Genomic DNA, 22,863 nt, shown 5'->3' with positions numbered 1-22,863 from the left:
AAGAGTGATACCATATATGCCCTATAGCTGCAGAAAAGGCTAACATTGTTATCTTTTTACAAAAAAACAGCTGAACATGAGAGGTTTTTGGACCAATTTTGTGTTCTCCATTCTTTAAGCACCGGTTTGAGCACCGTTTAAGCACCGGCACCGTTTCAAAAGTACCGGTTTGGCACCGGCATCGGTTAAAACCTAAACGATACCCATCCCTACTCCTAACCTGTGCTGGGTTTGAGTGAGGATAACGATCAGCCAGCATGTACTAAGATGTACATATTCATATATATCCATACAGTATTTGCAACAACAGAAATAAAGCTTGTCCTTTCGTGCCTCAGGTCAGTGGTGTTTGGAACAACATTAAACAGAATCTGAGTTTTATTCCTGGATCAACAAGGTGAAAATCAAATGATAAGCTTGTAAGAAACTAGAGTCAACAGGATGGCTTTGCTTTGGAGGAAATCATCCATGTCCTGCAGAGCCTCATGCTGATTTATGTATTGTAATAACAATTTATTACACAGTGTGAACTCTACTAGAATAAAGTTACTTGGAGAAAAATAGTTAAAGGACATCTTGTTAAAACCAAAATAATGAACATATATTCAAATTAAGCATGATTAAGGCCTTGAGAGTGATTACAGCACATTTATGAAGAACAAGAACTCGTTTCTTGTTCTTGAAGTTCACAGATTAAAAACATCCAGGAGGAGAACAGGTTGTGTTAATTATGAGATTTAGAGGTTAATAATTAATCATGTTTTCTTCAGTAATGTTTCCATGTATGATGAGATTACTGTTACTAAGACCCAGAATTTTTTTTTGGTGCACTGATAAAGAATGAATGAACAAGTTTTAAAATTCTTTCTTAATGAGTTCTCTATATTTGTAAAGCTCGGAAAAAGAAAAGTATCAGGATATTTGATTTGTTGCCTCTGTCTGGTTCTGGTTTCTTTTTCCTAAATAACCATGTCTTGTAATGCTGTCTGGGCTCGGCATATTTATGCAGGAAGGAATAATAATAAAAATCAATCAATAAACTGGGAGTGAGACAGCAGTATGTGGGTGTTTTTGTCCGTTTATGGAGAAGGTGGTTACCCATCACCTCTGGAGAATTTATAGTTGGGGCCGGATCATGTTTTACAATCTTGTTTTAGAGGTTTCTACAGTCTAGAGACAATTTTAGGTATTTAAGAATGGAAAAAATAAAGCCCTGCAGCATCAATCACACACTTCTTTTTATTTATGAATGCACGCCTGGAGTTTTTCTCAGACCCGGCTGTGACGGAGCGGCGGTCACACAGTGTTCCCTTCCTCCCTGATCTCTTCTGCTCTTTGCTGGCTGAAGAAAGATCGTTAATTGAAACTCTGGGAGAGGTCCCAGTGGAAGTGCTCAAGACAGACAAGTCAGCTGGAACCAGAAAGCCGGTCAGCTTTCCACGGGGAGGGACCTGGCAGAGACCTGAAACAGCTGCAGTGTGTCAGCTGATGGGAACAGGAAAGACGTCAAGGAATTGAAGACCACGACTACTACTCCTGACTCCTGAAGCTGTTCCTGAAACAGCATTTCCACTTTAACATGAGTACGGACTCTGCTGGAGCCTCTGCTGGACGATGAAGGACTTGCAGGTTTTAATGGATGCCAGGAAGCATCAACTTCTAGTAAAGCTCATGCTGCGGAAACAAAAGCTCCGCCCTCTGGTCTAAATATGGTCACTTCTGACTCTGATAAACCAACATGGCGGCAGCAGGCTATGATGGTATCAGATTTGAACGTGTACCACAAAAACAAAAACATTCTTTTGATTTTGAGTATTTTTTGTTTTCTTGTGGATTTGTGAGTGTAATGATACAGAAGAACAAAAAATACTTCTGATTCGATGAAGCTCTTTTTAGCCTTATTTCTCAAATAGCGACTTTTAAACAAGAACAAAGTGAACAAAGCTGTGAAACAAAGATGAATGCATGCCTCACGTGAGTTGGAATGATTTAAATCTGAATATTATTGGGCTTTAAACAACTGTAACAGTTATTCTTCGGCTTCCTCTCCTTCCTGTTTCAGCTCCCGTCCACTCCCTCGACTTTGAAAGGCACATACAGTCTGCTGCATTCGAAGAAACAACCCGTAGGGGTGAAGTTTATTCAGCATTAGTCGACGCTTATTTTCTTTCTAATCTCTCATTCAGCAGTTAAACTGATCTCTGTGAGCTCGCCGTCTCTCTCCACTCCACTGGCAGAATTTAATTGAGAACGCCGCCACCCGCTCCACGGCCACGGCTAAGGTCATCGCCAGCGCTGCCGATTCAGCGAGCAGGCCGGATTATCCACACTCATTATGTACTCTGGTTTGATAGTGGGCCTTTGAGATAACGGGGCTGCTGAAAAACACATTAGTAGCTGTTCAGATTTCCATCAGTGCAGCTGCCAGACGGTTCCTTTGTTTACACGCCATTTACCAGCAAGGCCCTTCAGGCCGCGAGGAGACGGACGGCTGCAGTTTGGCCTTTTCCATTCTGGTGAGACAGAAACACTCACAAACACCACCTTAAAAACAGTGAGACAAGCATAAACCCATCCAGGATCCCACCGTGGGGCCTACTTACAGGCAGGGCCAGATGTTTGATTAATCCCAGCAGGCAGGCTTCATCATAACCAGGAAGACTGTTTTTATTCAGTGCTTAATCTCGACTGAAATCAAAACTTTCAAAATAAAAGCTTTTATTAAATGAAGAAAAGAAAACAGATAAAATGTAAACAGGTTCAGGCTGAAGCTTTCCAAAGCCCACTACCATTAGACAGAGATTATTCCAGATTCATAAAGAGAGATTAGATTATATAAACCACCGAAGATAAAAGATTCTGACTGAAGCAGAGAAAATGTTCACGGATCAGAACCTCCAAAGTGTCCTTGGCTGCAGTTTCTGGGTAAATGGACTCCTACCAGCTCGTGTCTGGCAGCGGGACAGCTTATCAACAGGGGCACACAGGACAGAGTCTGGACCCTCGCCCACAGTTTGGCAAAAGGGGCCGTGAGGCCCCCGCTGTCCCACATGCAGAGGTGAAGCTTCAGCCAGCAAACACAGCGTGGAAATATGGCCGCCGGGTGGCTGCGACCCAGCAGGGAAAACACTGCAGAGCTGACCATCACTGCCACCGAGCCCCACCTGCCCTCCCTGTCAGGAGGAGGTCTGATCATCTGGGACTCTCAGGTGGAGGTGAGACTTGTCCTAAACTATTACTGTAACAGCAGTTATGAAGCTGAAGCTCACAGGAAAAATATGAAACATCAGTTGATTAAACAAGATCCTAAACCTGTGTGTGATGTGAACTTTCTGAAGGTTCATCACCCTCTCACTGATCACCAGGATTAACCGGAGAAACAGAACAGAGCTCCTTTATTCACCCACGTAAAGGATATCTGACATTAAAAACTCTCGTCTGTTTCAGGACAAACATTCGTAAAACACTGCGAACAAAGGCCATACTGACTATGTTTTTTATTTGTGTGCACAGATAAAAGGAAAGCACCCCAAGCAGAGATTTATCTATCAAAAACCAACCAACAGGAGGACAAACTGCCAGTACTCAGGTGCTGGTCATAAAGAGAAGATCAACCTAAGATTTTCAAAAACAAATTCTGATCTACAATGATGGACGAACACTTATATGATGTGATCATTTCAATTTCAGCTCGCTGAGCAGAGTTGATCTTGAAAAGACTATCGTGGTAATATTATTTATATCCTAGGAAATGAGTGGCAACCCTAATCTGGAGCTCTGAGGGACAGAGCTGATGAGTAATTTAAAACCAGCTTACTGCGGTTAAAGTGTCAAAGGATTTAAGAAAGACAAAGAGCAGCCCAGTATATTTTACTGACTTTTCAAGACTTTTTGAAAGTGAAAAACTGGATCCTCACATGAGGTATAAGCCAGTTTCTCTCAGCTTCATCACCCTGAAGTCAGAAATGATGTTTCAGAAGTTACTATAATTATTTTGACTTTAAGGCAGTTGAGTTCACAAAATGAAGCTGATGTCCTGAAGTCTAAAACATGAAACAGAGATTTCTACATTGGTTGAGTTCATTAAAATACGCTGCAGGAAATATTAAAACACTCGGCACATCTTGTTTTTAAAACATTAAAATGGCGATGGTAAAAAACAAAAAAAATAAAATGCTCAGCTTGAGGCTTTGCTGACCAATTACAGAGTCTATAATTCCACTTTATTCACTCCTCCTGAGCATCATCAGCAATTATCAGCTGGTCAATAAGTGAATCCAGCTGGTTAACTCGAGTAATTAAACCTGTTTCATGTAGTTTTAAATGAAATCAGAAAGAGTCCCCACTTGCTGTTCAGTGTTTGCTTTTTAACTTTAAGAGACAGAAAAAAATCCATGAAATCAAACTGAGTCGCGCTTCAGAGGCTCAATGACCACGACTCCAAGCTTCAGCAGAGCTTCAGCTCTGTCAGTATTACTGCTCCTCATCCTCCTCCGCTGCCTTCCATCTGATAACAATCACATTAAAATGTTCATTATGCAGCCGAACGGGGCGCTCGGCCAAACCGTGCAGCACAGCTCCTCATTTCCTCTCATCTGATCATGTGGTCAGTCTCCACCCGTCACACCGTCAGTGGACAATAAATCCATTTAAATGCAAATCAAACGCGCCCCGAGTCTAATTTTCCCATGTAACTCGGACTCCATTGGAATGTGACAAGCTGCCGCACAGATCCGACAGCAGGAAATGTCGACAAGAAGAGCCGAAACTATCGATCAATTTATTGGTCAGCGGATCAATGAAAACTCTGATGAGTAATTAAAGACCTCACAGATGTTTAACTGCAGATGACAACAGCTGTTTACTGTTTACATCGCTTTGTTTCTGACATTGCCTTTCATCACCCCCTGACCTGATGACAAATAAAAGCTTCCTTAATGGTTAACTCGTGTCCTAATAAATCCACATGTGTCCGTACAGTTTGGATTTAAACCTGAGAAATATGTAAAAACAAACATTGCTTTCTGTTGCTGATAGACTTTTAATTTGAAATAATATATACACTCACCAGCCACATTAGAGACACTAACAACTAACTGATTGTTAAGGTAAATATTTAATCAGCCAGTCAGATGGCAACAACTCAGTGCATTTAGACATATAGACATGATAAAAATAACCTGCTGTAGATCCAATTACTGTATTAGCATGATTAATTAAGATGATTTAAGTGACTTTTTTCTTGCTGATTTGCTTCGATTTTCCCATCAACCATTAAGAGCCACAGTTGTCTGGGAGAAATGACCTTGTTGAGATCAGAGAATGGTCAGACTGCCTCGAGCTGATAGGAAGGTAAAAGTAACCCAGATATCCACTCGTTACAACAAAGATCTGCAGAACAGCATCTCTGAACCTTGAAGCAGATGGGCTCCAGCAGCAGAAGACCACACTGATTTCACTCCTGTCACCAACATTCAGGCCTGTCTGAGGCTACAGATCACACAGACTCACAAAACTAGACAACAGAAGATGGAAAAATGTTTCCTGCTCCGATGAGTCTTAATTTCTGCAGTAATATTCACATGGCCGGGTCAGAGTTTTGACCTATATCAACAGTTCAGGCTGCTGGTGGTGTAAAGGTAGGGGAGATATACTCTTGGCAGATTTTGGGCTCCTTAGTAGCAACTGAGCACCATTTAAACACCACAGCCTACCTGATTATTGTTGCTAACCATGTCCGTCCCTTTATAACGAGTGTACCATCTTCTGATGGCCGCAGCACATCTGCAGCAGCTGTGTGATGCTGTCATATCAACGTGGACCAAAATCTGAGTGTGAGTGTATTAATAATACGATTATTATTATTATTATTATTATTAATAATAAGATATATGCTCCAACAAAGCCAATGTTGAGGCTTCAAAATGTGGAATCCACAAACCAGTGAGTGTCCTTGTCCATCTTTGATATACAGTCTGAGTAATCAGCAGTTTTGTGATAGGGGAAAAAACAAAAAATGACTGCGAGGTTTTACTTCTTTGGAGAAACAGTTGAATTATTTTCTAAATACTAAGTGATGCTGATTTTCGCCCCCTAACGAGCTTCGCTGCAGAGAAAGACAAAAGTGTTTACTCGGTAAATGGACTCAAAGACACAAACTTTAATTACACAAACAGAAACGGTGACAATGCCTCTTCAATCGATCAGCAGCAGTGGCTCTAATCACTGTTTCTGCTGCCTTCGGCTCTTTGATTTCTCTCTCTTTTTTTTTACTCAGGAGAGAAAAAACAGGAAATCACAGCAGCAGCTCCAAACTCTGGTTTGTTTATCATCTCAATTAACTTTTCAGCAAAAGTGCCCAGAAGATATTTCACCGACTGAATGCCAACGCAGAGACAGAACTGAGCCGAGCCCGCTGAGAGTCTCCGCCGCCCTCACCAAGATTTCAATCGCCCATCTCTGCTAATTGGGTTTTTCAGAAGTGACGGAGCCGCTCGCATGAATGGAAGATCATAAAAATTTGACTTCTTTTTAATGTGATTTGCCGAAACGTGATCGAAGCTGTTGTGACGCTGCCCGCTGTTCTCACTGCGGCGCCTCTCCGTGAAAAGTAAACGATCAAACCTCACCCCTCCTGCGCTTATTACCACTTAAATCAGCTCCTGTGACTTCACGCTGAAGGGAGGTTTCTGTCTTTGTTTCAATCCTGCAGCATCACACAGAAATGTTGCTATAGAGACGTGTCACTCCATCACAGCAGGAGGTCAGAGATGTAAATGGAAACAAGAGGAACGCAAAACAACTCAAGAAGAAGAAGCTTGATTTGACTCAGACATCTCGGGGTTTGAAAAAGACATAAAGTTCAGCCTTTTTTTTCAATAAAAGCTCATTTTGTGCCAGAGAGCTGAGAACTCACAAAGGCCCAGCAGGTGAGCTTTTATTCTGAAGGGAAATCTGGGCTTCCTGTATAACAGATCTAGGAGCAGGCCTGAAACTGGGCTCCTGCATCTGCGTATAAACTGCAGTAACACACAGGCCTGTTTTGGAACTGGTTTCCCTCGGCTTTTGGAAACATGTTGACACCAACATTCAGGCCTGTCTGCGAGCCAAAACAACAACATAAAGCAATCAAGGCCATCAGCTGTAAGCTCATTAATGTGCTGTTGTAATGTGAGGTACAGGTAAGCACAGGTGTTCTCTCTGAGCACCGTCGTTGGCCTGGATTTGTTCATGCGTGTCAAACAGGTGCCTTTAAAAAAAAAAGCGGAGCACCTGTGTGTAATGAACCAGTGTCTGTACAAACAGTATAGAACTGGATTATTAAAACTATTAAAAACCTAAAAATGTCAAATCTTTTCTGTTTTCTCCTGTACAGTCCAGATCTTTTAATTTCACACAGAAAGATGAATTAAATGAACACCACCTCCCAGAAACATGAATCCTGTGGGAACAGAGGCCTCAGAGCTTCTCAGAAAATGTTCACCTGTGAAAACTGAGTGTCTTTAATCTCACGTCCTCGTCCCTCAGCGTTTATCGGAGGCCAAACAAAATCACAGGCTGAAGCAGAAACGATCTGAACGTCATTGAGAAGAAATGTGGCTCGGGGTCGTCGCTTTAATGAAGACATTTATTTGCCAACCGAACAGCTCGCACCTTCAGCGAGAGCTGAGAATATTGACCAGCGGCGGCAACCGGCACATAGCTCTGAAAGGTCAAACTCTATATTAAAAAATGAAGAGCCGGAGAGAAATTATAGAGCCACTGCTGCGTCCACCGATCATCTCAGCTCTGCTCTCCTAATCGCAGATAATAAGAGGATGAAAAATGGCAGAAAGAGCAGCAGCAGACGTTATTGGTGCTGATTAAATGGCCAGTTAGTGGCTGAATGAGCAGGTTGGGCTGGAGCTCGGCCGTGTTCACGCTGAGGAGTTAAAAATCGAATCTTTTCTCAACATGATTTGGGCTCTGTTTGGAAGAGCAGCTGAGGAAAAATGAAGACTAGCCTGAAAAGTCACCAAGGAAAACTCACCGATGGAAGCTGCCTCCCCTAAAAGACTTCAGACATAAAGTGGAATAAAAGCACCAATGTTCCCAGCAACTAATGAACTAGTTGTTTAGTCAAGATTTAAAAAGAAGAGCTCAAACTACTCGAGTAGTGGAAAAACACCAAGGAAAAAGAAAAAAAACCACTCAAAGCTGACTAATGTTAAGGTTAAACACTGGCTACAGAAACACTCCTGACACCAAGAATCCTCAGTGATCAGGTCACGTTTTAAATGTCACTGGACGTGGTGATAACGTGGTCATCAAACAGCCACCAAACACCAGCAGTTATTTTATTATTTATTCACATTTACTACAACAGAGGGAGGTTATTAGGATGATTTTCCACGTTTCTGCATCAATTTCCATTGAAAAGCATTTACATCACTTTCTGTTTGTTCTCTGGTTATATAACACGAGTCACACATGTGGATGTTGCACAGCTTGATTTTAGAAGGTTAAGTCTCTGAATTATCATCTGAATGCCTGATTTTACTAATCATCCATCGACAGCTGCTTATATTATTAAAATCCCACCTACGTATATTCTTGTTTATACTTTTAAATGTTTCAGGTTTCAGGTGTTTGTGAGGCCAAATTACAAATTATTCTTTCTAATCATGATCTTTGTTCCTCTAAAATCCTCAGCATGGAGATCATCAGTGTTATTTTGATTTATTTTTGGCCCATTGCATGTGTGATATCCCCCAAAATATTTTATTGGATATCCAAGTTTCCCTTCAAAGTGCTGATGTTCTGACCCAGTTCATAGAAAGTCAGTTTCAGTGTTTTGGCTCTCAGCTGATGCAGAAGAGAGAGAAGGAAAGAGGGTGAAAATGAAGTCATTTCAGACCATGATTTAGTCATTTGATGGCACAAATTATTAATCTTAAGGAACGAATCAGGTCATTTCAGGGTAAGAGCTGCTAAATTAAAGGCAGTAAAAGTTCTTTAAAGTCACTGATTTGAAATTTGAAGGGACAGATGATTTATTTAAAGAACTGATTTATGAAGTGCGGAGCTCTGCTGTTGTCAGAGAATAAAACAGACTTTATTCAAAGTCATAAATGCTGAAGTGGTCACTCTTGAGCACTGATTATTCTTTATTTCACACTGCCACAGTCATCAGAAAAACTGATTATGGGGCTGACCAGAAAAAAATATCCAATTGGATCACAAATCTTTTTCCTATAGTTTTTGTAAAAGGTAAACCTAGGGTTCTTTCCTGATGGAAACTTAAAAAGTTGTGTTATTCTTCCTGCTATGAGCTGTCCCCGCTCACATACGGCCTCAGAAACAGACACTTTATTAATTCAGCCTGTGCTTGGCACTGTGGTGAGGAGATGAGAGCACTAGACCAGGACCAGAGGGAGTCTGAGGGAGTCCAACTGGCCTGTGGGAAGCTTTAGTGCCAGGGTCGGCGCCCCGCGCTCGCTGCAGAGAAAACAACCGTTTAACATGTTGGATTAGACGGGATTAAGGACATCTGTTGAGCAAAATGAGGAGCTTCTGTTGGTTTTATCTCTCCTGCTGTGATGGCACAGAACAGACCGAGAGTTGGAGAAATTAAAAGTCAAACTCTGGAAGTCACCTGGAGGAAAATATGACAACTGAAGACGAATCCACTACTCTGGAGCTTCTTTAAGCTTTGTGAGCTCGTACACTTCAAATTCTCAGTATTTCATAGTATTGTATTGTACAGTATTGTAGTTGTGACTTGCAGAACTGACTTTAACTACTGAGAAAAAATGAGTTTATAAACTATCCAAAAAGCATCCATAATGTACAACCTGGAGCACCAAAAACATCAGTATCCACCCATTATTTCAGACTAAACACAGAATTAAGATACTAGAGTGATTGCTAATAAGGTTTTAGTTAGTTTGATCAAAACAGAATTTATGCTCCATCACATTACCCTTATAGAGAGCTTTAAGGGCACTTTGATCTTTTTTTAAATGGAAAACTGATCTAATGTTTGGTTTAGGTTTATTTATTTGAAATGCTAAAAACTATTAATAAAAAGTTTTCTGACTTTTTATTAAAAGGTTAATTTAATTTGTCAAAGGTTTTCTGCATGAACCATGTTTTTAAACCTTACTATTCAGCAAGTTCTAAAACCACAAGTTTTCTATTATGTTATACTTCTAACACTTTGGCTGATGGATCCTCGTGTTTGTTTTGGCACAGACTTTATGCCGGATGTCCTTCCTATCCAGGTTTGGGACTGGTACTGATGAGATTTACATTGTGTTTCTTAGATGTAATACCGCTGCTGTTTGCAGTGAATTCCAACAGCTGATTTTTTTAAGATATAAATGCACCTATACAAGGAAAAAGAAAAATATGTTCACTGAAGCTTTCAGTTCACAAGTTGCACTTCTCTTTATGCTGATGATCTGCTTTTATTTTCAGTCGTTGTTGGTTTGTACGATTACATAAAAACTAATGAGATAAAAGTTGGAGATTTTGAGCCTGTGAAAGGGAAGAAACCATTATATTTTGTTGTGGATCCAAACTGCTTGGAAAAAAGCTTTTTTGTCATTGGCTTGGCTGCGGATCACATAGAGAAGAATGGACGACTGGCTTTGGCGGAGCTCTTTGGTGTCTGGTGCCTTTCTAGATTGTGTTTATAAATGTTTGCCAGATATTTATTGGACGTACATTTGGATAGCAATCACGTTTAGAAATGTGATGTATTCTCTCAGATATCCTTGCACTGCTTAATTTTACTCAGAGCCTGAAAACTGTTTACCTTTGTCACATCCTTGTGGTCCTTTTTTGATGATTGTTTTAAAAAAATTCCATTTGCTTACAAAAAAAATGTCAACTTATTCTCATAGGCAGGTCAGGTGATCCATACAAAGCAGAGAAGTGACTGTCCAATATTGTTTGAATGACAAAAAGAAAAGGTAGATGTTCTAACTTTGTTTGATTACATTATCTGTTGTTACTTTCATATTTTTACTGTTTATAGAGAGAGTAAAGTGAATAATGATGAATGTCATCCCATAAAACCATCGGACATTTTAAAAATGGCAACAAAACAGTAGCTGTCAGGCTGTGAGGCTTCCAGAAACACCAACAGCTGCAAATTCAACACTGGATTTTTGTTTTTCAGCACTTTCATTGATTCTTTCACTTTCTGCAGCTCCCTGTCCGCACAGCTCCCTCTGATCAATACTCACAGTTGTCATTTTGAATTATCGATCCGCACACTTCACAATGTTAAGCTGAAGGCATTTATAGTCGGCTAATGTTTTCATCTATCAGTGGAACAGCTCTGAACATCACCGTGAATAAACGCAATGCTTCAGCAACAGGACAGCATTCACAACTGTTTTCATTATCGATCAGTTTACCGGTCACTTCTCAGGTCATCTATATATCAAGTGATCTTAAAATGTCACAGATTAGTGCGAAAGGCCAAATCCGGTTTCGCTAAAGCTGAAGATGATTCGCTAATCAATCAACATGTATTTGTTTATTACTTGTCTCATCAATTAAAAGTGCTTGACAAACCGCTCACGAGCTCATAAACAGACCAGCATCCAAATGTAAAAAGCAAAACTAGCTGGGAAGGAATAAAGACAATAATTTCATACATAAATAAACAAAAATAAAAGTAGAAACCAAGAATTTAAACCCTGAAAATATTCATCTTACTTTTAAATTTGCAGAAAAACTGGACATTTCTGTTTGGACCAATCAACCCGTTGTTGGACTATTTTTATGAAACAGGAGCAAAAATGTGTCATCTGGGATCCTACATAATAAACTGACAAATAAAAAGAAATATAAGCAGCAGTTCTGCTCTGATACAGTCAGTCAGTAAAGTTATCAAAGTTTAATAACAGGCATGTCTGCTAGAGAAAGATGCATTCAACAGGACACTGCTTCACAAATAGTTAAGACTCATGTCGGAATAGCATAAGTTGACATTAGCAGGACATGACTGTCAGCAGTTAATACATGAAAAATCACAAGAGTTGTGAACAGAGTTAGGTTTAGGGATATTTTTACAGAAATCAACACCAAGACTGTAAGCAAGTGCTGAAAACCTCAGAAATTCATCATCAGTGGAAGCAGAGTTTCTTAAACTCGGAAAACATGATTAAATATGCAGATATTTTATTTGTGTACAAACTTTTTTGCAGCCCGGCCTGTCTTCTCTTCTGAATGAGCGTATTAAAGTAAACAAAGTCAAAGCATATCCACATCTACCTCTGCATCTTCCAGCAGAAGTGTTAAAATAACTTTTAGAAAAATGCTGAAATATTCCAACTCCAAACCTATAAAACAGTCAAGCAGTGTCACTGTAAGTCTGCTGTTCTTAATCACATTCATGTGCTTTTGTGTATGAGTTTTTATTTATAGTATTTATTTTAATCTTTGTTTAATATGATTTTGCATGTGTTGGTTTTCCTTTCCTGACTATAAAAGCCATCTACGTGCTGAGACTGTGTGGACCAGACTAATCACATTCATTTATTTCAGCTTTTTAAATGAAATTATTGTAAACGTAAGAATGCGCTCAGGCCAAGTTTTCTGAGCAGCCTCTTCAGCTCATCGGTGATGGAGCAATGGGGGAGAGTAAGGGGAGGACAGCTGGCTTTCCCAGCAAAGAGGAGGAGGAGGAGGAGGGGTGAGGCTAGAGGGTGTTGGTTGTCTGAGGCGAGGGAGGAGGGGCGAGCTGGAGGCCAGCAGATGGACTCCTGCAAACAATAGAGGCAGACAGATGCAGCCACAAAGAGCAGCAAGCACACAGAGACACACTTCACAAAAAGCTGAGACGAAGCCTCAGCTCGACAAACCGAACGACTCTGGAGGAGCAGCACTGCTCACAGCCACCAGGGACACGCACATAAAAACCCCCAAAGTTTATTCTAAAACTATGAAGTCACTCGTTTTTGTTCCTGATGAGATGGAAAAAGGTTTCTAAAAAATGGGCACAAACTGTGAAACTCTTTTTTTAACTTTGCAATCTGAAGGACTCTGGCTCCTTTTCGGGAACATGAAAACTTTTTGAAAATGTTTCTTTTCCACAGAAAAAGATCTAACCATCATGACCATTATACAGATCTAACATAACCACTTTTTGGATTTTTACATTTTCCAAAAAGGGGTTTTTAGCACTACAGTGTAGTCTGATAAGAAAACACTGGAACATGACAACAAGTCCAAATACAAGGAGCTCTCTTTAAGAGAAGCATAAGCTTCCAGACCTCAGCATCAGTTTAGATCACATCACCAGAGGACAGAGAAAAACGTCTATGATGCTGCAAACCAGTGCTTAAAGCTAGACTAAAACCAGTCCAGGACTAGAATCAAATCAGCTCAAATTCAGTATCTAAACCAAACTCAAATCTGTACAAATCAAAGTTTTAAACAAGGCCATAACCAGCACAAACCCTGCCCCTGAAACACACTAACAACCTGCAACAAAAAGAAGCCACTAACAGAGCCCTAAACCAGTGTGAAACCACTCCACAACCCAAACCATCAAAACCAACCCTAAAACATTTTTGAACACATCACATTAAAAACACTGGAGTTATACTGTTATACTGTAAACATTTCAGGAAATCATAAAAAAGTGCAAAAAAGACTGAAATCACATTTAAGATCATTATGAAAAAAAGATCTGACAGAGTGGAAACTTGTGATAGGGATTAGTACAAAAACACAATAAAAGTTTTTGCTTAAATGTCTTAATAAAGTTTTACGGCCAGAGCTGCCACAAACCTGCAGCTTTGTGATTTTTCCAGAAATGTGGGTCATCAGAGAGGAGAAAAGATGTTAACACTCTAGCCCTGAAATGCAGACACTTCTTCCTGTGCATTCACTCAAAGGTCTGGATGAAGTGCCCTGTGTAAACGGAGTGCTGTAATATCTGAACATCTGCTGTTAACAGACTCTCAGTGCATCTCTGCAGACATCTGAGAACTTCCTGCAGTCGCCAAGGGGGCTCCGAGGGGACAAAGGGAAGGACGGGCTTCTCTCTTTGTCCCCCACCGCCCTGCAGAAACAGAGAGGAAACATCCTAACACAGTCCGCCATGCATGGGAGGGGCCTGGGTGATGCTTATGAGGGGGGTGACGGGAGTGCACTGCATCAGTCCCTGCTGTGATGTGAAGTGCACACTAACAACTGGATCTATGTTTGTTCTCAGCTTTTTTCCACATTCTGTTTTACTCTGGTTCATCTGCTCCATCAAGCACCAGGACATAACTCAGGACATCCAGAACCTGCATCAGGTTTACGGCCAAAACACCCCATCCTTACAGAAACATCTGACTATGAGTCTGTTCCTTTATAGATGGGATTTAAACCAGCGACTAACACCAATTAAACCAGTCCAAAACCAGCCAGAAATAGACTAAAACCAGACCCTAACTCAGACTGAAACTAGTCCAAACTCATCGGTTGTTATGGATTCCAGTTGGATGTTTTGAGCACAAAGAGTAATTCTCCACTTAGTTCATTAAAAAAGTAAAAACTTTGAAAACAGCAACTTGAGGGTTTCGCCACGTAAATATGCATTTATGCAGCTCACCTCGGTCTTTGTTCATTTAACCACATCTTACAGCTAAGATCTGGAGCCAGTGACGCCCGACTGAGCGCGCTCTGTGCCAGCACGTGCTCAGGACAGATATGGAGGACAGGTGCCCGGAGTGCGGGGTTGATGTAAATGTAGCGTTGTGTCCGAGCAGCGACAGCGGTAAACCAAACGCTGGGGGCAGCCTCGGCATACGGTGTGTAATTAAACTCAGTGACAGAGGAGCAGAGATGAAGGCTGGACGAAAAGAGGAAGACCTTGTTACCCACTCAGCCGTGAAGAGGCACTTCCTCCTTCCTGTGCACCTGACAGGTGTTTCTCTGGTGGTTTATCTTTGTTCACAAAATCACCTTTAAGCAACTTAGCTTCAGAGCCAAAAGTATGTGGACAAGTGTGCGTTTCAGTGGTGTGTGAGGCTCTTGGTCTTTGACCAGATGTTGAGCCTCTGTTGACTGCCTTTGAAACACCCACACATGAGAGCATTCATCATTGTAGAGGCACAAGTTATTAGTTAGAGATGTTTTCTGATTCAGAGAGAAATAAACTAACTATTCCTCCAAACCACAGACAACCACGGACTTGTTACTGCCTGTTATTTTGCTGTGGTAGAACATCATGTTATTTAGTAGCCAACTGTCAGAGAACAAATGCCATTACATATATAAGCTGGTGTACTTCCTGCAGGTTTTTAAATAAAATGTTTCTGTCTACAGACAATGGTGAAAAGCTTTTATTTTGAAAAGATATACAAACTATTGAGTCAGACAAACCAAGTGATTTAGTAACTTCCAAGCAGGAGAAGATAAACATACTAAAATACTATCATCTGCAGAAGACATAAGAAAAGGTCAGACAAACAGCCAAAATAAAGAAAGGTCAAAGGTCACTACAAGACCAACCCGAGTTCAGTTTAAACCAGTCGAAACCAAGAAGAGAGCGCTAATCTACAGCAAAGCAGCTGTTCTTTTAAATGTACTCTAAGAAGTTTTAGTAGTACAAGAAAAACTAGTTAAGAGTACATGACAGATGTTTACTTTGATTACACAGACATGTAGGAGTAAGTCCTGCATAAGAGATATTGATTTGTAAATAACTGGATATTATTATATAATATTACACTACAGTTTATTTCCCTTTCTCTGGACAACACTTGCTTTAAAGATGTAACACATTTTGGTGTTGAAAAGAAAGGCAGACGTGAAATGTAAAAGTGAGGTCAATATAACCTATAACCTATTATTATATGCGATTCTCTATATGCCCATGTGTTGTCAGTACAAACAAGAAACACTTTTAAACAGTTCTATGTAGCTTTGTTATCACCTTCACCTTCAGATCAATCTATTGACCTTGAGGGAGAGGTCACAGGTCAAATGTGACACATTATTTTAACTCTTTACTTACTCTTCATTTTACTCTACCTTCTATATGATGATAACACACACCACACATGTAAGAATCAGTTATAAATATAAGTCAGAATTCCTTGTGGAGGTCATAAAGCCTTAAAGCTGTTTTACAGTCGACCGCTTGTAAAAGGCAAATATGACATCACTTGAGCAGTCTGAATGAAGCTCGTTGGCTGACCACTGGCCAACCACTGTGTGCGAGTTCTGTAGTACCCGAGGAAGGATGGTCGCCACGGCGAGGCGAGGCGAGGCGACTGTCCGTGAAACTAAGTCCAAAAGCAAATCACCCCTACAGTCGATGGAAGCTAACCTCACTGAGGCTCCAAAAAAGGTGACTTGACAGTAGGGCTGCCACAAACGATTATTTTGATAGTCGACTAGTCACCAATTATTTTTGCGATTAGTCGACTAATCAGCTTATGCATCTATTGGACGTAAAACGTACAGCTTATTGCACCAGCAGCATCTGCTCTCATATAACTATCATTAGCTTACAGCTTTAAGTGTTTAAGGTGCTAACTAAAAATAAAGACAAGATGATAGTTTATTAAATTTTAATGAAATTTGCAGATTGTTTCGGTGAAGTTTAATAAACTCCTTGCTATCTAAAATATAACGGGACACCGGAGTATATTCTTGAGCATCTCATACTTCTGATAATCAGTTGTCTGCTTGACGTTTATTCAGTTGTGTAAAAACTCTAACTTTAATCTCAGCCAAACCGATTTACTCAGGAACAAATAAAATACTGAAAAAAGCCAAACAATAACATTTTTAAGTTATCTAAGTGACTTATATATGTTTAACCTGAGTAGCGAAAGACGGCGGTGGGTTTGAAAACGATTTGCCAGGAGTCCGGTGTTCTCACGGGCTCTAGTGAGCCTTTAACCCCGGCTAGCTATCGAGCTGGTGGGTAACAGACGTCTCCGAAAACGTTGGCGCACTTTTGAAAATATGTGGTGTCTTGATAAACTGAGCAGATATTTGAAGTTTACACAGCTACATTCTCGCCTGAAAATAATTCAATTCAATTCAATTCAATTCAATTTTATTTATATAGCGCCAAATCACAACAAAAGTCGCCTCAAGGCGCTAATATGTTAAACGTTTATTTTGTGACCCAGAAAAAGTAATAAGAGCAATGTTCCCTCTAATTTTTCATGTGTCTGAGCGAACACACAAACTCCCTGAGCGATCCCTTGGACCACTGTGAGCAACAGCAGGCGTGTGCACTGTGGTCACGCCAGCATCGAATCCATCCAAGTTACATGGTTTATTAAAATAATCAAATTACAGCATTTACATTTATGTTACACTACTTTTAATTAACTGCTTTAGCCCACTTACAATGAAAATAAAAAAAGAAATCTTGTTCATGACCTGTGTAGTATGTTAACACTATTGGAAGTAAAAATAACTTGAACTCCAATTTTGAAAACACAACTTTCTTTTTCTTTTCTTTTTTTTTTTTATAAAGCTCTGACTTGTATTATGAGTCTGTGGCCTGGGAGAGAGTCCTGTAACTCTCTGTCTGCAAAATACAGTATATAAAGACCAATGTTGGGCAATTAATTATATAGTTACTTCCTCAAAAAAGTTACAGAGTTTTGCAAAAAACAATGTTTTTTACAGCTGTTTACCTAAAAATGCAGCCAAGGCGGTTTTTTAAATAAACATTTTAAACTATTTACAGAACAATCAGCTGTTCTGCATCAAATCTGACGCCACACAAATTATTTGTGCCACTCCAAAACATAATTTCTGTCCACTATGAGATAAAGGAGAACAACAGCCTGATACCTGCAGACCTGACAACAGGAGATGTATCACTCCTGTAACACCTGTAACATTCAGCAGTCGCCTCATTGTTCTGACACACACAACAAACCTATTGACTACACTACACACTAACTACACAAGATTTGCGCTAAACATTACAAATCTCTCACATCTCAAAACACCGCCGTCACTCCTAAAACTTCCCCCCTTCCTAAACATCTAAATGCCATGTTGCCAAATCATTTTTTGATTGGTCGACATGGTACATTTTTCCACCAATAGGAAAGGTTGGGGGTTTTTTTGTTTTTGTTTTTCCTCACAGGTGGAGAGTGCTTTCCAGCGCTTTCCTTATAAAACGCAGTTTTTACCGTTTCTTCCCACAGTAAATATAAACAACGATAGTATTCAGGAAGAAAACCAAACATTGTATATATTTTTATCATAACTCTGGTTTTACGTGGCCTATCAACACAATTTAAAAACTGGTATAAAGTCCACACTTTTCCCGTCAATTGTTCCGTCCGTCCTGCTCACATCTCCAATGGTTGTACACGTTGTCATTAACGTGGCTTCACTCCACATCAGCCACGCCGCTTTGCTAGCTAAAACACCGGTGTCGGCACATAAGGACGCTGTCAGAGCCTGTCAACGACGTTGATTAGCTGCACATATACGAATGTGAATCGCATTATTGGCTGGACTATGGGATAAGGTAACATCGTTCTAATCCCATACGGGAGCAGCCAGTTACTTACTAACACTGCAAAAATTCATTTTAATTTTAATTCAGGTTAGATTTTTTTTTTCTGTGTGCAAAGACCGTCCCAGCAGTGCGCTGCTTAGAGGGAACATTGAATAAGAGTAATATTAAAACTAACTAGCTGCCGCCATTGTTGGAAACGGAGCTGGAGCTATGAATTCTGGGATAGGTTGGGCCACGAAGTATACACCCGACCCATCCTTCAAATCTGGGGAAATGAAGGGCGCATTTGTCGGAGTCTTCGAATTTGGACAGTCTTCATCGTGTCGCTGTAACGTAATTGGCCTACAAATGCGGGCACAGGAGGATGCGGTTCCTCTTCTTCGGGGTTTAACGGCAGCTGGCATCCTTGTACATGCAGTGCTGCCATCTTCTGTTTCAGTCCGTTATTACACTCTTAAATCCTACTACTTATTCCTGCATCTTTTGGGATCATACAAAGCTTCAAATGACGCATTGACCACTAAATAAGTCAGCGACGATTTTGATAGTCGACTAATGCTGGCAGCCCTACTTGACAGTCAACATTAGGCAATTACAGTCGACTCCCCTGAAGCCTTTGTAAGGTATCATCTCCAGGCAAAAACATGACTTCCTTTTTTTCCCCCCTCTTTCAGAACATTTTATCAGTTCGGCGCACTTCATGTGAAGGATGGCGTCCTCAAGGTGGATCCTCCATGTCTCCGCCTGAATCACCACCTGCTATGAGCAAATTAAATATTGACTCTTCTATTGACTCGCCAATCTAATTTGAAGTGATTGTGGATGAGCAAGAAAAAGGGGGGGGGGGGGCTTCAGTGGCTCGGCCGCTTGTTAAAGGCGCCATAATGGGCTGGATGGAGCGAATGATTGAGTCGGAGAGGGAAGTAGTTTAGGCAGATCTGTGAGACGTGATGGAGTCTGCAGAGAGGCTGCAGTGACAGGAAGAGCAGGTCAGAACCAGTTCAGCTGATGGCAGCGGCGTGAGTGGGACAGGTGTGGGGGGTAAATGATGATGGGAGGCCTCAAACCACCTTCCAAAAGTCCTCTGTTCTCTCAGCAGCGAGGAAAAGCTTTCATTCAGATCCACCGTGTCAACATTTACCCGCCAACCCAAAGCAAATACACAGTCCTGAACACCGTCACAGTCGGAGGGGCAAGAAAAAAGGAAGAAGAAGAAGAGGGGGCTGCCTGCTTTACCAAGTCCGATAAAAAGCCTCCAATAAGGAACAATCAGAGCTTTCTGGAGAAGGCTCACTTCATCCTTCAGCGCCCAAGCAATTTTACAGAGTGATGTGGCCAAGTGTGGGCATTATATTTTATCAAGAAACGAGCTTTTATCTGAGATATTCTAAACACTTTCAATGTTAATACGAGGTTTTTAATCATTAAATGCAAAAAGTTTAAAAAAACAACAACAAAAAAACAATATTTTAAAACTGGAGACAGGTTTGAGTGAATTCTGTGTTTAACACCAGAGTATATCAATGATCCGGTGCTTCCTTTCAGCAAGCTCCTCACAGTCAGGCTGGTTTTCATCCCCTCTTACCCCAGACTAAATCTGAACAAACACCTAGTTTGAACATTTTGTAGATTTGCTGCAGAAACATCTGAAAATATTTAGATTGTTGAAATATCTAAAAATAAGACGACATCATGAAATAAATAGCGATTAATTACAATAAAATGACAACTTGTAAGGTTGAAAAACAGAAAACTTCCCCTGCCTGCTCACCGCTCACAGCACTGAGCGAAGGACACTGTCTCAGCTGAACTATGGACATGCACACGCATACATATACTGATACTGATATCGACGCATCACCCTCCCTACCCCGGATCCAACGCCACCTCCAACGCTTACCTCCCCTCTGATGTGGACATCGGGTCAGTTGGAGGCACAGTCGAAAGATTGCAGCGGTCCCAGATCAGATGTACACACTGGAACACTTCCCCATGTTGCTTGTCTGTGTTTATTGTGCTATGGTGTGTTGATATCTGTGCATTCCTGTATTATCCTTCTGTGTTACACGTTTCGATGTTTTTTTCCTCGCTACCTAGCCTGACCTGTCTCCCCAATGTGATGTTTGTGTATTGTATGTACGGTCGGCAAGGTCTGTCATCTCGGTTGTGGGCAAAAGACCTGCAACTGACTGTAGGAAAGCAAATCAGGCTGTACTGTGCAGCACAGGGATACACCAGCAGGGGCCGATATGTGCTGGTTGTACATGTATGTGAAACTAGGATTTTATTATCTAGTATTCAAAGATGGCATTATAAACTGTATAAAAAGATGGCCCCAGTGACAAAGTTAATAATAATATAATAATGATGCAAACTTTAAGGTTACAACTTCAAATATTGAGTTATAAAAACATTCTGATTCACTGCTGGAGCTTCAAGTGGCCGTTTGAGGAACTGCAGGTTACTGAGCACTGGGAGTTTCTGTTAGCAAGCGTAAGCTGATAACTCCACCCACTTGTCCAAAAAATAATAAAATGGCAGCCTGTACGTTAACACTGAAACTTCAAAATGGAGTCCACATAAGTAGGTGATGTCACGCTGTCTATGACCACCTTTTGTATACAGTCTGTGGTTGAGTGTGCAGATGAAACAGGTGACTGGAGGTCGGAGGCACACGTCCCTGCTCCTCGTCTCTGTTTGGAGGGAATTAAGCGAGCGTGGCCTCCCTTGATGCTGGCTGGCTGTTAAACACTGCAGCAGCTCCAGCAGGTCTCCTGAGGATCATTTAACAGCTTCACTCTGAGTCGTATTATGATGTTCAGAATTGATCTCCCTCTCTGGCTGTGTCTAATTATACCTCGGGGAGGTAACAAGGGAAGGTGTTCCACGCTGCACTCTTCATTTATTTGGCTGGGGGAGGACCGAGGGAGCCAATCAGAGTCTTTAACCACAGAAAAAAATAGCTGGAGTAAACTCTGTGTTTGTGTTTCTGCAGAAAGCACAGATTATTTTTTGTGGCGCCCCTTGAGTTACGATTTTAAAAAACTGCTTTAATGACCTTCCACGGTCACCTGTGGCAGTGATTGGACACGTTCAAATGTGTACGAGTCCTGCAGTAACCATCCAAAGGGGGAAAACGCACATTTACAACCTGTAAAACAAATTCAGCCTCAATTACACACACTGATGCCTCACAACAATTATCCACCCATCACAGGGTTCGCCTTAATTAGGTTTGTTCTCTTTCGTCCGCCTGCTCGCCTCTGAGAGACCAAATAAATGGGAGGGCCTGCAGAAACCGCCGCAACGAGCGGCCAAATCGACTTCCAGCGCATAATGAATCGCAGCTCTGAAATTAAACTGACGTGTAATGAATCTCCGGCTCTTATTCTCTCCTCCTTTTGTCTCTGCTCTCTGGAAGCGTCCTCTCAGCCTGTTCACATTCCTCAGCCATCTCGCTGCCGTCACAAACGCTCAGCATCACCGGCACCGGCGAGCGCAACAAAGGAAACGGTTACGGCCGTGTTTCGGCTCCTGTCGCCTTTTATCGATGGCAGGAAAAATCAACAAAAATCAACAAACTTCAGAGAAAGTTAGGACATCATCCCGGAGACCCTCGGACTCACGTCACAGATCACACCGCCCAATTACACTGCACCACAACTTCAAACCAACCACCGCCGACACATCCACATCATCATGAAGTTAGCTCCACCTGTGGCAGCTCTGGCAGTGAAATGTGGCCGAAGCATTTTATCTTCACTGGTTTCTCCTCAGAGGACAAAGATGAGCCGCAGGGTGAAGAAGCAGACGTACAGCAGGAGCAGTGAGAGAGGAGGTGGGAGGAGCTTGTTCAGGTGAATGCACACCTCTAGAGACACCATCATGTGACCTACCTGTCCGTTCTGAAGTTCATTGAGGCCTTTGCACAACGTCTGATTCTGCAAAGAAAAAGGAGAAAGAAACGTGAGTAGAACTATGATTTCATGTCATTTCAAACAACTTTGCAAAGGTCAAAGGTCAGATTATTTTTCAGGACTTTACACAAGCACACCTAAGCATCTTGAAGTGATGACAGTAACTGTTATATCTGATGAAGCCACGCTGAATTTAATCTTCATACTGTGAATATTTTCAGCTATTACTTGATAGCTGAAAATACAAGTTGATGCCTTGTAATCGTTTTTACAGCAGTTTTGATTCCTCGGAGCTTCTGAAGCACACGAGATATCGACATGAACCTCTCACAGAACCAGGTCAGAACTTATGTTCCAATAACTGCAGATTAAATCAGCTGTGAGGTTGGTTAACGAGGTTAACCATTTTCTGCAACAAACTGAAGTCATCATCATCCGCTGGATCTCAGAGTG

The 22,863-nt window shown here is 41.2% G+C and overlaps 1 protein-coding gene across 3 annotated transcripts in view; it reads right to left on the bottom strand.

The window, feature by feature from the left end:
* Positions 1-22,863, bottom strand: part of phf21b (PHD finger protein 21B) — a 95,278-nt gene that overhangs the window by 25,463 nt on the left and 46,952 nt on the right. For 2 of the 3 annotated variants that reach the window (XM_006781041.3, XM_035906954.2), the window contains exon 2: positions 22,390-22,434. In XM_006781041.3, coding sequence (XP_006781104.1) covers positions 22,390-22,434 — 45 coding nt within the window. Of the gene's footprint in view, positions 1-13,788; positions 13,977-22,389; positions 22,435-22,863 lie in introns of those variants that run through there. The other variant, XM_035906957.2, reaches the window with a different exon arrangement.

The sequence above is a fragment of the Neolamprologus brichardi genome, chromosome 17 (assembly GCF_056152115.1).
Source record: "Neolamprologus brichardi isolate AB-2024 chromosome 17, ASM5615211v1, whole genome shotgun sequence".
Classification (NCBI taxonomy): Eukaryota; Metazoa; Chordata; class Actinopteri; order Cichliformes; family Cichlidae; genus Neolamprologus; species Neolamprologus brichardi.
This window is presented reverse-complemented; position numbering and strand designations above follow the sequence as displayed.